The sequence below is a fragment of the Rattus norvegicus genome, chromosome 8, assembly GCF_036323735.1.
Source record: "Rattus norvegicus strain BN/NHsdMcwi chromosome 8, GRCr8, whole genome shotgun sequence".
Classification (NCBI taxonomy): domain Eukaryota; kingdom Metazoa; phylum Chordata; class Mammalia; order Rodentia; family Muridae; genus Rattus; species Rattus norvegicus.
In genome coordinates, this window is record NC_086026.1 from 49364637 (window position 1) to 49381338 (window position 16702).

General features: G+C 40.4%; 1 protein-coding gene across 1 annotated transcript; it reads right to left on the reverse strand.

Annotated features, from left to right (window-relative positions):
* Positions 1–2517: 2517 nt before the first annotated feature.
* On the reverse strand, positions 2518–3453 carry Or8d4 (olfactory receptor family 8 subfamily D member 4). Its single transcript, XM_003750514.4, has one exon. The coding sequence runs from the start codon at positions 3451–3453 to the stop codon at positions 2518–2520; it is 936 nt and encodes a 311-aa protein (XP_003750562.1).
* Between the last annotated feature and the right edge of the window lie 13249 nt (positions 3454–16702).

Sequence of the window (16702 nt, forward strand, 5' to 3'; positions counted from 1 at the left end):
ATCCTGAACTCTGTGAATTGCTAACATTACACTGGTACTTATTCAGACTTTCCAGTGTTTTTTTTTTCAAGGTACAGGCAATGTATATAATTTTGTGAAATACAAATGTCTGGATAACAGTTGATTATTTAATAAACAAATACCATATGGATAGGGGGCCGATTCCAGTGCCAGGCAGTACCAACATGTAACAATTAGCAAGCCCAGCTTCTTCTGTCACCCAGCCTATGGTTCACTAGAGAGAAGAGCAGTCAAAGGATGACACAAATAAAGGCAAACCTGAACCCTAACAGCACAAGAGAGATGCACTATGATGTGCGAAGGTGCTGCCGATCTCCTGGTACCCTTCCACGTCCTCCTGAGTGCTTCAGACTTTCTTGTCTTACTTCACTGTTGCCAAGTTTATTTTAAAGCCCAAGCCTGTTAGTGCACATGAGTAACTGCAGCACTTAGTAGGCTTGGGTTGGAACATCACAAGCTCAAAGCTAGCTTAAGCTTAATAGTATGATCCTAGAGAGGGGGAAGGCATAGACCAGTTTTCTCCACCACCCCCCCCCATTTTTTCTTTTGGCAGTTGTGTATGAATGATGTTGAGCCATGGGGAGTGTCACGAGCATCTTTAAAATGTCCTGCATTGGCTCCAGGGAAAATGGAGCCATACTATTGTCTTATTGTTCCTGACTTCTGACTATGCCCATTGTTCAAAATAATCTGTCCTGTTGCCTAGGTGGATGGATCTGGCACCACTAGCAGAACACTGCAAACAGTAACAAGATCTCCCTGTCCAGTTTCCCAGCTGTGAGTGGAAATTTACCCTGCTCACTGGTGTTCAGTCACACCTTGGGTGCGTGCAGCCCTTTCTCTCTTCTATTCCTCTCTAATATTAGGCACCAAACATTCAAAGAGCTGATATCTACCTCCTCAAAGCAGCAAAACGTCTATTCTGTACTTGGGACCCCCTTCTCTAAGTTCTGGAAGGTGTACATAAGTAGAAGGCCAGGATACTTGTAAGTCTCATCACATTCACTTAGAATCGAAAAGAAAAATATTGGTTTGGTTTGGTTTGGTTTGGTTTGGTTTGGTTTGGTTTGGTTTGGTTTGGTTTGGTTTGGTTTGGTTTGGTCTGGTCTGGTTTGGTTTGGTCTGGTCTGGTCTGGCCTGGCCTGGCCTGGCCTGGTCTGGTCTGGTCTGGTCTGGTCTGGTCTGGTCTGGTCTGGTCTGGTCTGGTCTGGTCTGGCTTGGTTTGGTTTGGTCTGGCCTGGTCTGGTCTGGTCTGGTCTGGTCTGGTCTGGTCTGGTCTGGTCTGGTCTGGTTTGGTTTTCTTTTTCCCAGACATGTGGAGTGCCATTTCAGTGCACTTACTCTGGGAGCCTCGTTTGCCTGAGATGACCTCTGGTTACAATCACTGAGCCTCGTTTTGCTTTTCACATTCACAAGCACACTCTTGAAATCATTTAATATAATGTGTTATCCAAAACATACTATGAGCTGAAAGTTAAAGGCAACCTAATTTAAAGTTTAGAGGGGGGAAAAGTCATTTCACAGAAACCAAGCAGAAAGTAGTAAGTAAAGAACTGCATGTGCACACACGCATACACACACACACACACACACACACACACACACGTACACACACACACTCACACACACATTCACACACACAGACACACACACATACACACATGTGCACACACACACATACTCACACACACATGCACACACACACGCACACATACACACAAACACATGTGCACACACACACATGCACACACACATGTGCGCACACACATGCACACACATACACACATGTGTGCACACACACATACACATACACACACACTCACACACACATACACACACATATACACAGACACACAGACACACACACAAATACACACACACACACACACACACACACACACACACACACTGGTAAGATGGAGAAGAAAACCATGATATTCTGATAACATATCTGGATATGCTTTGTCTTCTGCCTGGACAGCCAGATGCCAACTACCCTCACTGCGGTCAGATTAGCTTGATCCTTTGCTTACTCATTGAATGCACTAAAACAAAGCACTAGATTTTAACGGACACTTTGCAGTAAACACACAGCCGAACTTCCTGCACATTTGCTATATAGTTTTGCGGTGAATTCTGTCGCACTACACATTTTTATTTGGTTTTGTTTTCTTTACATTATCATGCAGTGCCCTGTGGTTGTTGCTGCTGCTGCTGCTTTGTGTATTTAGTTTTCTCTTGGAACTAGATTTAGGAAAACAAAGATAAAAAATAAAGTATTTTTTAATTCAGGAAATGATATGAAACTTCACATTTAAAACATGTGTTACTGCTTGTTTCCATACTTACTATATATAGTATATTATGTTAACATTAGCTGTGTATAATTCAGTCATCTGAATACAGCTCAGATTGCTTTGAAGGAGTCAGATCATATAAACACATGCATATAAATACATACTAATACATAAATACATGTTAGTAAAAAGCACTTTATTATGAAGATATTTTTCTCCTTATAAGCTTCACTAGCGCGTTTTTTACCTCCTTGTTCCTCAGACTGTAGATCAGCGGATTTAACATGGGAATCACTGTGGTATAAAACACCGAGGTCACTTTTTCATGGACGAGTGAACCATTAGAAGTGGGTTTCAGATACATGGACATGAGGGACCCATAAAATATAAGAACAGCTGTCAGGTGGGAGCTGCAGGTGCTAAAGGCTTTGGACCTGCCCTCTTTAGAGTGGATGCGGAGGATACTGGTCAGGATGAACCCGTATGAAATGACTATTGTCAGGCTGGTAGCTATCATGTTGAATCCACCAATGACAAAAATCAAAAGTTCGTCAATGTACGTGCTGGAGCAGGAGAGTTGAATAAGAGGGACAATGTCGCAGAAATAATGTTTGATGATGTTGGATTTGCAGAAAGATAACCTTAATATACATCCCCCATGAATCACAGCATCGGTAAAGCCCACTGAAAAGACAGCAGCCACCAGTAGAGAACAGACCCGAGGTGACATGATGACAGCATAGAGCAGTGGGCTGCAGATGGCCACATAGCGATCATAGGCCATGGCTGCCAACATGTAGCACTCAGAGATGACAAAAATACAGAAAAAGAACAGCTGAGCCATACAATCAGAATAAGAGATAGCTTTATCCCTGCTTACAAACCCCACCAGCATTTTGGGAGTAACAACAGAAGAGTAGCAGAAATCTAAAAGAGACAAACTGCTGAGGAAATAATACATGGGGGTATGAAGTTGAGAGTTCAGCTTGATGACTGCAATCATGCCAAGATTTCCCACCACGGTGACTGTGTAAATCCCCAAGAAGAGGCAGAAAAGGGGCAGCTGAAATGCTGGCTCCTCAGTTAATCCCAAGAGCAGAAACTCAGTCACTGTGGAGTGATTCCCTATGCTCATTCTTCTCTGAGAAATTTGTAAAGATGGGGAAAAAATTGTCAAATTAAGGAGAATTCTAGGTGGTCTCCAGTCTTCCAGAGCCCAAAGGTTTCTAGCTGTGAAAACAAAGGCAGCTGTCATAAAATTCAAAGAGTAAGTGTACATTGGGAAATTGGTACACACCCGCCTACCATCAGTTTTATGAACCTCCAATAAAATTCACCATTCCTCCTAGTCTTCCTCCTGGTAAAGAACAAAACATTCCATCCCAGAATTTGAGACAGGGGTGATTCTAGGGAATATGAAGGCATTCTCCTTAAAGACTATATAGCATAAAAATTTCCAAATGTATTTAATAATAGACCACTTGGACATGATAGATGGATAGATTAGATAGATAGATAGATAGATAGATAGATAGATAGATAGATAGATAGATAGATATAGATTAGATAGATAGATAGATAGATAGATAGATAGATAGATAGATAGATAGAGATACATACATACATACATACATACATACATACATACATACATACATACATACTCAGGAAACAGGTTCTCCTGCATGTGTTTTGCAGTACTTTAAAGGTGACTTTAAAAGGTTTTCCCGATGGGAAGTTTACTCTTCTCATACTTAATGGGTGATGGGAGAATGTTGACCACACAAAACCATTTCAGCTTTTCTTGATCTCAACTACAGTCTGGTCTAAGACTTCCTTCCTCACTACTGCTTCCACTATTGGAATATCAGCAACCCCAAAGATCTGAATCTCTGCCTAGAAGCTTCCAAACAGCATTTCTTACCTATTCCTGTCCTCTCATGAAGAGATAAGATGGCACAATTCTGGAGTGGCCTGCCCTCAGGTCAAGCAAGGCCTTACCTCTGAGATCTGATTACTTTTTCGTATGTTCTGGTGCTGACCACAGATCTCTGTGTGGACTCTCAGTTCATTTGGAATTCTGGGCTTTCATTCTATCATTCTTTCATCTTTGTGGCACCATGGCCCTTCAAGAAGCTGTTCTCTTTTGATTTCTAATCAGTTTTCTAATATTAAAGACACTTTATTGGGCTACCTAAACTTCCAAAGATGCAAGAAATTCTTATTTCCCTGAACCCTCTCTCTTTCAGAAGGGAACTTAATGATACTCAACGGGTGTTCTCTTAGTGAGGTTCAACTCTATGAAGCACACTTCTTTTGTATCATGAGCAAATGGGGGGAGGGGTACTCAATTGCCCTTGGCCTGTACCTTTCCCATTATCCCTTAACAGCTAGGTTATACTTATGCAGAGTACTAATGCTGACTGTACACAAAGACAATAAACAGGGCATTCAACAAGGTTCATATTCTTGGGTTTTTAATCTCATGGATGTTTTCATACCAGTCTTTAACATACCTGTCTCAAACACATTAACAATCCTCAATACATATCTACTCTCCCCCACAAGCCTCTGCTCTTGCTAGTCTTGCTATCAAAGTGAAATATCTCTCATATTCTGTCTCCTCTTTTGTTCTAGTGTTCTACATATTTCTGTCTTCTGTTCAAGCCAGTTTGTTCTCTTTCATATTTTTCCTAATTCCTGTGGAAATTTCACAGTTATATCCTTTGTACTCAAAATGTCCTTTGCCCATCAACATCAGCATCACTTGGAAACCTGTTAGGACAAACCTTGAAATAGTGTATTTCACACTTATGAAGCATATTGAATAAAAGTAGCCAAATTTAAAGTGCTCAGTAGCCACTTATAGATAAAGGCTATTCTATTGCAAATACATAGTTTTTTCTAAAGCTAAAGTTGCATTATGAATACAGAGGGTAAAAAAAGGAACACTAATAATAGTTCTTTCCACGTCTCAGAGACTTACAGGGAACTTACTGATCCAAAATGTAGTCTTAGTTAAGTTTTTATGCTGCCAAGCATTGTTATATAAACTAAATAAAAACAAAACTATGAACAGACTCTAACGTTATAAATTCTGAAAAGTATGCTTTGGAGCTCAATCTAATGGCATCGTCTCTCTTTTCTCCACTCCTGCCACTTACTCAGTGGGGCACAAATATGCTAAGACTCTAGAGCTCGTGGAGGCAATTGTGAGTGAATTGTAGGCCATGTATAATGAGCTCGTGGAGGCAATTGTGAGTGAATTGTAGGCCATGTATAATAGTCAGATGATATGAGCATCATAATTCTGAAACTCACCTTCTTCCTCCTGGTGGCTTTTTCCCTGCTCCTCTAAGAAGTAAATATGGACTAATTATACCTTCTTCCTTAGCTATCTAAACAACGACAAATAACAGGATGCTAAGGGTTCTTAGTTAAAGCAGGTTTTAAATGCAGAAATATAAAGACAAGTCATCCCTTGGGTTTCTTTCCTCCTGGGGTTCGCCTGCCTGTGCATTTGTAAGATCTGGTCCCAAGCTGCACTACACATCATTTCATGCGTCCATCATAGATTAGGCACACTGTGCAAGGCTTCCAAACACTCCCTTAGAGCTTTTGCAACCCACTGGGTCTACAGGCTACCCAACACATACCCTGCTGGGATACGCTGTTCAATAATGAAGCATCCTAGGAAGCATCCATGTGTTTATAGGCATTGTTTGACCTCAGAAATGGAAAAACCATTACTGTAGAGCATGTTAGATTACAGGTTATACCATTAAAGGTAGAATGAATTTAATTAAGCTGGAGGGGTATGATATATTTGAGATATAGATAAGGATATGAAAGTAAGACACAGAAAACACAAGAATGTATAAAGAACATAAGAATAGTTGAGTGGTTCCTGGGAAAAGGAACTGATTCCATGTTTCCAGATCTAATAACCATGGAAGCAACATGCCCCAAGGGTGACAGGCCTCTGGTTCCTAACCATGGATCTCTGGGATATCTGGCAGAATGCTTCATGACCTTTGAAGGAACGTTCTTTTGGTGACCTTAACCAGTACATGTACTTGAAGCTTCTAAAATTTCAGGGAAAAATAACTATATCTGGCTTTGGAGATATTTATGACTTTTTAGTTCATTATGAAGTGTCTACTACATTAAAATCAGAATCTCTAGAACCTAAAGAAAAATAAATAAATATGTTGTGGACTTTCTTTTTGTTACTTTGGTGTTAAACTATACCCTAAAATAAACCTATATTCTTAGAAAACATGCCTTTAGGTTCATCCATATCTCCTTAACTGTCTCCTTTGAGGTATCATACCTGTAAAACTTCTTCCAATACACACACACACACACACACACACACACACACACACACACACACACACACATAAATTCTACATATGAAAGAAAACATGAAGTACTTATTTCTGAGTCTGGCTCATTTTTCTTAACAATAATCTCCCATTCTATCAATTTTCCTACAAATACTCTTTCGTTTTTTTACAGCTGAGAAAGCCCCATTTTTATATGTACTATACTTTTTCACCCATGTATATCTTGATGGACATGTAGGCTGGTTCTAGTTCTTAACTATTATAAGAAGTGCTACAACAGACAGTGATACACATGTTCTTTGTACTGTTTAAAATATGTACAGGAGTTAGACAGTAGAATCATTGTATGCCAACTTTTGTTCCCTCAGGGACATCCACCATAATATTAACAGTGACCACACCAGTTCACATTCCCCCAAGAAGTGCATAACTGTTGCTCTCTCCTCAAAGGCTTGCCAGCATTTGCTATTTGCTTTTTTAGTCATAGCCCTTGGGACAAGAAGGAGAAATGGTCTCTAAAAATCAGTTTTAACCTGTGTTTTCTTGGTAACTAAAGGTCACTTTTCAAACATTTGTTTGCCCTTTGTGTATTTTCATTTGAAAAGTGCAGATTTGCTAACCATCATCTGGAACCGTCAGCTTACTGTGATACTTGTTGACTGGAGGGAGGATATGGGATTTTTGGTGTTCAGTTTTTGCATTTACTGATATGCTCCCATTCCCTTACCTAATCTATAATTGGATAAGAGTTTGTCTTTCCATTTTGTAGGCTGTCATTCCATTCCACTGATGTTTTTCTTCACTATGCAAAAGTGGTTTTTCTTTACTCATTCAACAATCTTTAGGATCTCATCAATTCTTGGTTTTTTTTGTTTGTTTGTTTGTTTGTTTGTTTTTTGAGCATTTCAGAAAGTTCTTGCCTCTGCATTTATCTTAAAATGCTTCTCTCTAGCTGTTTTGGTGTTTTCAGGTTTATACTAGAATCTTGGCCCAAATTGAATTAATTTTTATACAAAGAGAATGACATTGGGCTAGAATTTTTCTTCTTGGTGAATATACCTAATTTTCTTATCACCATGCGTTAAGGAAGGTCTAATTCCATACTATATTTCTGATGATTTTTATCAAACTTTAGGTGTCTGTACTTGGGAGGACTTATTCCTGGTCCTCTATTCTACTCTCTTGGTCTACATGGCTGTCTTTGTGTTCATTACTATGGCTCTGTGACATAATTTGAGATCAGATATTATGCTACTTCGAAAATCATGGTTTTCGCTTAAAGTTGTTTTAGTTATTAAGGTCTATACGAACTTTAGAATTGTTTTTTCTAGTTCTGTGAATAAAGTGGTAGGAATTTGGATGAGGACTGTGTTGAGTCATTGCGCTGAATGTTTTCAGTGTTATAGTCCTTTGTATAGTCTTAGTAGATCCATAAGGAAGGACCGTCTCGTCATCTTCAAATGTCCTCTACAGTCTCTCCTCTCTCTCTCTCGTTTGTTTCAGTATCTTCAGTTTTGCCTTCTACAGGTAGATCTTTCCCTGCCCTGCCTCAGGTTTATTTGTGGGTGATTTCTAAGCTGCAGTAAATGGGTTTTTTTTTTCAGCAAGTCAGGATTGTTATATATTTTTTTCAAAAACCTCCTTATTTTGTATGTTGATTTTGCATCCTGCTAGTTTAATATAACTTTCAACGGGTCTGAACATCATTTGGTCGTGTCTTCAGGGTCTTCTAAGTACAAAATCATGTTATCTGAAAAGATCTATCTTTTTATTTCTTCCCTTTTTTATTTATATCCCTTTTACTTCTTTCTCTTCTCTCATGCTCTAGCTAAGACTAGCTCTGGCGAACAAGAGCAGGAAGCATGGGCACCACTGCTTCAGTCTTGGTTTTACAGGAAGTGTGTGTCTGTCTCCATCTAGTATGATGGTGAATGAACACTTTATTGTATGTTTTCAAGTTTTCTTTTTTAATTACCTAATGATTTTCTAGAGTTACATGTAATCTGTAATATGTCTTCTTTTTTATCTCTAATTTATGAATGTATGTCTTTTTTCTCTTTTCTCTAGCTACTTTTTCTTGGTGGATCGTATGTTGACATTTAGTTTTGATGACCTATCTAAAGGTCATAGTGGGGCACTGAACTCACTATTATGGCCTTGGTGTTTGTTCTATGAAATTGGATGCTCTAACATTCGAAATATACATATTTGCAATTGTTGAGGAATTGCTTTCTATATTATGATGTACTGGTGGGTTGTTTTGGGTTTTTTGTTTGCTTGTTTGTTTTTGTCTCTTCTCGATTTAGTTAGAAGACAATCTTGTCAGATATCATGACAGCTTTACTTCTGTACTGCTAGCTTCCATTTGCTTCCATTAGCATTTCCAGCGCTTAGATTCACTATCAGCCTCTGACATGATTTTCACTTTTATTTATGTGGATGTATGTGCTCTAAGCTACTCTGCATTTCTTTATTGATTATGTGGGGTCATTATATTTAAACATATTATTGAGAATTTTTATAAATTCCTTTAATTTTGTTGGTTGCTTTTCTTCTTTCTCTTCTATTAATAAAAAAATAAAAAAGAGAAAGAAAATGATTGAGAAGAATGAGGTGGTCTGGAAAAGACTGTGACATTACAAAGAAAGAAAGAAAGAAAGAAAGAAAGAAAGAAAGAAAGAGACAAAAATGAGGGGGAAATAATTTCTCAATAATGAAAGTGTTCAAAAATGAAATTCAATAAAGATAATAGGGGCCTTAAAAAATATAGCAAACTTTTAAAATAATCAAAACGATAAACTCAAAATGTCACTAAAAGCTTAGCAGAGAGAAATGGGATGCATGGAGCAAAAAGAAAAGAAAAGAGGAAATATGAAGAAAACAGATTACCAAATATTGGAAACAATGTGTGAACAAAACTGAACAAGTGTGTGAAGAACAATGAGGAAGAAAGAGGAGCGATAAAGGAAAGTTACCACTGAAGGTATAGTGAAAAGAGAACGGAGTAGCAAAAAAACAAAAGGAAGGGAGGGAGGGAGGGAGGAGAGAGGGGAGGAAGGAACGGAAGCAGAAAGAAAGGGAAGTTGTATTGGTGCTGTTTCCTTTTGGGTCTTTGGAACCTGGAGAATGGTATCAGTTGCGTGCATAGGACAAGGAAGGTGTCACTGAGCTTGGAAACCCATGAACCCATGTCTTTCCCGTAGCGTCTGCCTTCATTGAACAAGTGTCCGATGTTCTCCAGAACATTCTTTTTTTTTTTTCCTCCATGCCTCCAGTTTCTCTCTGCAATGCTTTTAGTGACATTTTGAGTTTAGTCGCATTAGTCACTTCCGTTCTTTGCACACCAGGACTTTGGATGGCTGTACTTGGCTCTGCAGTCTGGGAGCTGAGCACACCAGTCAGAGCTTCTCCAGCGCAGACTCCCTGGAGTCACTCGGGATCTAACTGGGGAGTATCTTGCAGGTGGGAGCATGGGAGCCACCAGAGCACCGAGGTCTGCACACACAGAGCACCTTTCTTCACAGCCTCAAGATTTCTCAAGTGTTGAAGTATGTATCACCCTGCCGGAGCAATGCAGCTTCAGTATTCCTGGGTTCTACATCGGGGCTGGCTACCAAACTACAATGTTATTCCCAGACAATAAGATCTGCTCCTGCGGCCTTATATCCAAAATATACAAAGAACTCAAGAAATTAGACCACAGGGAAACAAATAACCCTATTAAAAAATGGGGTTCAGAGCTAAACAAAGAATTCACAGCTGAGGAATGCCGAATGGCTGAGAAACACCTAAAGAAATGTTCAACATCTTTAGTCATAAGGGAAATGCAAATCAAAACAACCCTGAGATTTCACCTCACACCAGTGAGAATGGCTAAGATCAAAAACTCAGGTGACAGCAGATGCTGGCGAGGATGTGGAGAAAGAGGAACACTCCTCCATTGTTGGTGGGATTGCAGACTGGTAAAACCATTCTGGAAATCAGTCTGGAGGTTCCTCAGAAAATTGGACATTGAACTGCCTGAGGGTCCAGCTATACCTCTCTTGGGCATATACCCAAAAGATGCCTCAACATATAAAAGAGACACGTGCTCCACTATGTTCATCGCAGCCTTATTTATAATAGCCAGAAGCTGGAAAGAACCCAGATGCCCTTCAACAGAGGAATGGATACAGAAAATGTGGTACATCTACACAATGGAATATTACTCAGCTATCAAAAACAACGAGTTTATGAAACTCGTAAACAAATGGTTGGAACTGGAAAATATCATCCTGAGTGAGCTAACCCAATCACAGAAAGACATACATGGTATGCACTCATTGATAAGTGGCTATTAGCCCAAATGCTTGAATTACCCTAGATCCCTAGAACAAACGAAACTCAAGACGGATGATCAAAATGTGAATGCTTCACTCCTTCTTTAAATGAGGAAAAAGAATACCCTTGGCAGGGAAGGGAGAGGCAAAGATTAAAACAGAGACTGAAGGAACACCCATTCAGAGCCTGCCCCACATGTGGCCCATACATATACAGCCACCCAATTAGACAAGATGGATGAAGCAAAGAAGTGCAGACCGACAGGAGCCGGATGTAGATCGCTCCTGAGAGACACAGCCAGAATACAGCAAATACAGAGGCGAATGCCAGCAGCAAACCACTGAACTGAGAATAGGACCCCCGTTGAAAGAATCAGAGAAAGAACTGGAAGAGCTTGAAGGGGCTCAAGACCCCATATGTACAACAATGCCAAGCAACCAGAGCTTCCAGGGACTAAGCCACTACCTAAAGACTATACATGGACTGACCCTGGACTCTGACCCCATAGGTAGCAATGAATATCCTAGTAAGAGCACCAGTGGAAGGGGAAGCCCTGGGTCCTGCTAAGACTGAACCCCCAGTGAACTAGTCTATGGGGGGAGGGCGGCAATGGGGGGAGGGTTGGGAGGGGAACACCCATAAGGAAGGGGAGGAGGGAGGGGGATGTTTGCCCGGAAACCGGGAAAGGAAATAACACTCGAAATGTATATAAGAAATACTCAAGTTAATAAAAAAAAAAAAAAAAAAGATCTGCTCCTGCCTCTGAGGGCAGGGTTGTGCACTTCACTGTGCACTGATGGAGCCTCTTCGTGTCTCCATACTTCAGCATGTCAGTGACCAGCCCTCCTTCTACACTCGCCTCCTAAGGATGCCTCTCACCCAGGAACTCTGGCAGATTCAATTCTAGCTCCCTGCCTCACAACATTCCACAATGAACTGAATTTTAACAAAAGAGTCCCTCTCTTAATGACACCCACCTACAGTGCTCTGTCTCCCATAGTGAGATTATTAAATCTCTCTGGAATGGCTCACCCTCTAAAGGAAGCACCGTTCTATCCACTTGATCTGAGGTTTGTGAGGGCAGTGAGCTTGTTCTACACAGAGGACTGCCAGTCCCTCTTCACCAGGACACCTGGCTGTTTGCCTGAAGCATGTGCTTCCGCTCCCTGACTGTGGGGCTGCATAGCTCAGCTTCTTCCTTTTGACAGTCACTCGTCTTTTTTTCAACCATCGCAGTTCTGCATCGCTTTTCTGAATGTCTGAAGCTCTTCCTTGCTCACTCTTTGCAATAGAGTCTATTGTTTCTCCTTAACCGGGTACATAGAGGAAACCTCTAGCCTTGTCATCATTTATTTCAAGTGGTTTTCATACAACATATTTTTATCACTGTATTCGTTGGGGTTCTCTAGAAGAACCATACATACATGTACAGAATATATAGGAGATACACACACACACACACACACACACACACACACACACGGGATTTGCTTATAGGCTGTGGTTTAACTAAGCTAACAATGGCTGCCGACCAATGAAAGGTCCACCAATCCAATAGTTCAGTTCACAAGGCTGCATGTCGGCAGCTGGTCTTCAGTATACACCAGAATCCCAAAGAAGTAGGCTCTAATGCCAATGAAGGAATGAGCTTGCTAGTGAGAGTAAGAGCAAGCAGGCAAAGAGAGCAAGCTTCCTTTTTCCATATCCTTTATATGGGCTTTTGGCAGAAGGTGTGACTTAGATTAAAGTTAGATCTTCCCACCTCAAAAAGATCTGTACCCTAGATGCCTAGAACAAATACCCTAGATGCCTAGAACACATGAAACTCAAGACGGATGATCAAAATGTGAATGCTTCACTCCTTCTTTACAAGGGGAACAAGAATACCCTTGGCAGGGAAGAGAGAGGCAAAGATTAAAACAGACACAGAAGGAACACCCATTCAGAGCCTGCCCCACATGTGGCCCATACATATACAGCCACCCAACTAGACAAGATGGATGAAGCAAAGAAGTGCAGACCGACAGGAGCCGGATGTAGATCGCTCCTGAGAGACACAGCCAGAATACAGCAAATACAGAGGCGAATGCCAGCAGCAAACCACTGAACTGAGAATAGGACCCCCGTTGAAAGAATCAGAGAAAGAACTGGAAGAGCTTGAAGGGGCTCGAGACCCCATATGTACAACAATGCCAAGCAACCAGAGCTTCCAGGGACTAAGCCACTACCTAAAGACTATACATGGACTGACCCTGGACTCTGACCTCATAGGTAGCAATGAATATCCTAGTAAGAGCACCAGTGGAAGGGGAAGCCCTGGGTCCTGCTAAGACTGAACCCCCAGTGAACTAGACTGTTGGGGGGAGGACGGCAATGGGGGGAGGGTTGGGAGGGGAACACCCATAAGGAAGGGGAGGGGGGAGGGGGATGTTTGCCCGGAAACCGGGAAAGGGAATAACACTCGAAATGTATATAAGAAATACTCAAGTTAATAAAAAAAATAAAAAGTAAAAAGATCTGGATTGAATGTGGGTATCCCTGCTTCAAATGATTTAATCAAGAAAGAAAAATATCCCTCACAGGTGTACCCAGACATTAGGTTTTCATTAGTTCCAGGTTTAATCAAGTTGACAATCAAGAACAGCCACCACAGTCACCCATAACTCCTCCCACATTCTCTCCACTTCCAAATCACCGAACTTCATGTTCTCTCTCTCTCTCTCTCTCTCTCTCTCTCTCTCTCTCTCTCTCTCTCTCTCTCTCCCTCTCCCTCTCCCTCTCCCTCTTCTTCATTCTCTCTCTAAAAAGTAAAAATGTAAACAAAACATTATAAAGCAGCCTAAGACAAATAAAAAATTAAACCAAAATCTTGCCCCAAGTGACACTCTATTGGAGCAAATTGGTTTTCCCTTCCCAGAAGATATAAACTGCAGCTAGCTTCTTGTCCAGAGACAGGATCTTGTCTCCATGTCCCCTTCTAAGTGCTGGGATTTTGTCTGGTCTGTGGAAAACTGTGCAGGTCCTGTGCATACCTACAATGTCTCCGTGAGCTCATTTATGAATCAGTCCTACTGGAAGGCAGTCCCCTGGAGTTCATACCACTCTCATTCTTACATTAAAACAAGATGTCATTTGTTTTCTTGATCATGGTCACTCCTACTGGGATAGAATGAAATCTCAAAGTAGTTTTAATGTACATTTCCCTCATAGCTATGGATGTTGAACATTTAAAAGTGTTTCTCTGTCATTTATGGTTGACCTTTTGAGAACTCTCTGTTCAGTTCTATACCCCATTTTTATTTTGCTTTCTTGATATTCAGGGTTTGGGGGTTGGATTTTTGTGGTTTTGTTTAGTTTTACGGTAATTGTTTGTTTGATGATTTGTATATGCCTGGTCCAGGGAGTAGTACTATTTGGAAATATGGCTTTGTTGGAGAAGGTGTGTCACTGTGTGTAAGGGCTTTCAGATCCTACTCATAGCTGTCTGGAAGCCAGTCTTCTGCTAGCAGCCTTCAGATGAAGATGTAGAACCCTCAGCTCCTCCTGCACCATACCTGCCTGGATATTGCCATGTTCCTACCTTGATTATAATGCACTGAACCTCTGAACCTGTAAGCCAGCCCCAATTAAATGTTGTCCATATAAGATTTACCTTGGTCATGGTGCCTGTTCTTAGCAATAAAACCCTAACTAAGGCAGTGGTTTGTGTTTGTTTGTTTGTTTGTTTGTTTGTTTGTTGATTCTTTATATATTCTAGGTATTAACCCTCTACCAGATGTACAATTTCTAAACATTTTCCCATTCTGTAAGCAGCTGTAATTCTTTAATAATTGTATCCCTTTGCTTTTAGAAGCTTTTTAGTTTCATAAGGTCCCATTTACCAATTGTTGGTGTTAATAGCTGTTTAAACAAAACATTCTTTCCTGTGTCAAAGAAGATTTCAAGAAGTCAATCCTGTCTTTGTAAACAAACATATTTAAATATATCCATAGAATTGTGTATATATATATATATATATAATACAGTTATGAATATGGTAAGTCAATTATTGTCAGAGCATCAAATACAAGCTCAGATTCCTGGCAGCATGTGTAATGCTTGGGTAAATGTGAAAGCCTCCACATTCCTGTTCAGCTTGGAGTCATCTCTGTGACTTCCAAAAGCCAGATCCCAGAAAGTAAAAAGGCAAAACGTATGCTGTAAATTGTCTACACCCACATCAAGATGACCCAAGCTCCCACGGGCATCTTCTCACATGCACAAGCCAGTCATGTGGGAATGCAAGGGAAAGTGACCTTGAGAGTCCTAGAGATCCTAAGGAAGTCAAAGAAAGGGCAAACACAGATACTCGGTTAGTCCATGGGTTCAACTAGTAAATACCAATGCTGGGAAACAGCAGGGAAAAATCGATATCTGTACTTAACAAAATGAAATTGGATATGTATGGTTAGGTTTATTGTGGAGGACGAAAAGACCTTGTGCACACAGATAAGCCCTAGAGAATCCAAGAGTTAAACATTGAACTGACCTTTTCTGTGGGATGAGACAAGCAGTGACTCTTCCTGGAATTCCAGGAATGATAGATATGGTTTTACAACCTGGTGATTCTTCGCTGTCTGATAAGATAGGCTCTGTCCCTATCTCCCAGAATTTGTGTTTTTACTTATTCTAGAACCTTTCCCCCTAAGTCTTGAGCATTGCTTTTAGACCACAAAATCTATTCTTATGAGTAATTTCTCCTGTACTTTACAACAGCCTAAGTGACTTCTATGTTATCTTAGGGTCAGGCCAGTGCTGATACCCACACCCATCATGTTCACCTCAGTCAAGCTCCCCAGACCCTACATTTTGGGCACTATCTCCATTCTTTTGAAAGAAGCCAGATGTACTTTGTAAAGGATCTCAATGTAAACATGTCTTAAATTGTTGTGAACTTGGGGCTAAGTTAATTGTCATCTGAATACATTTTTCTGAACATTGTGCTGTGCTTAGATATGGCTAAAATAAAATGATCTGGACCAGATGCTAGAAGTCCTGGTCCAGCACAGGTCACAATAAAATCAGGCTAAACGGAGTTTCATTTTTACTTCAGCCTACTCATTTTTATTCCCTGCCTACTGTAAGGCCTGCTGGGGAGTCACCACAGTCTATGGTAGGAAACTAAGAAGTGGTCATGGGCAGAAAATATTTTATCTTTAAAATTAAATACCCTTAGTAGCCATCTGTTCTACTTCCATTTGTCCTCCCAGCATGATGCATAGAGATCTGTCCTAGATTATGAACGAATGAATTACACATGCTATAAATAGTGTTTAATAAAAGAAATTTTATATCAGCCTATCATGACAATATGCATATGTGCTCTTTCATTATGCAATAGTTGATTTGTGAGATAAACATTTGCTATACAATATCATGTAGAAGCTAGCTGATTGGGAAGAATAAGCCTAATTAAAGGCATAAATATTCACTGAATTGTAGAGTCAGACAATCTTACAGTATAGCAAAGTCATCACCTACTTCTGCACATGAGGAAATCCTATTCTAAAGAACTTTGTTCCCATCTCAGGAAGATTCCTGAATAAGAAAGAAAAGAAGTCTGAGACCAAGTATTATGGAATGCATCTGACTGCAGGTGTCCAGATGCTCCATAGACATGTGCTGTGTGGATAACACTTTCTTCCCTTACGCCCAGCAGGCAGAGGACAGGGTCTT

Bases quoted from the DNA above. Each gene is read 5' to 3' on its own strand.
- Or8d4 (XM_003750514.4), bottom strand. From the start codon at position 3,453: ATGAGCATAGGGAATCACTCCACAGTGACTGAGTTTCTGCTCTTGGGA.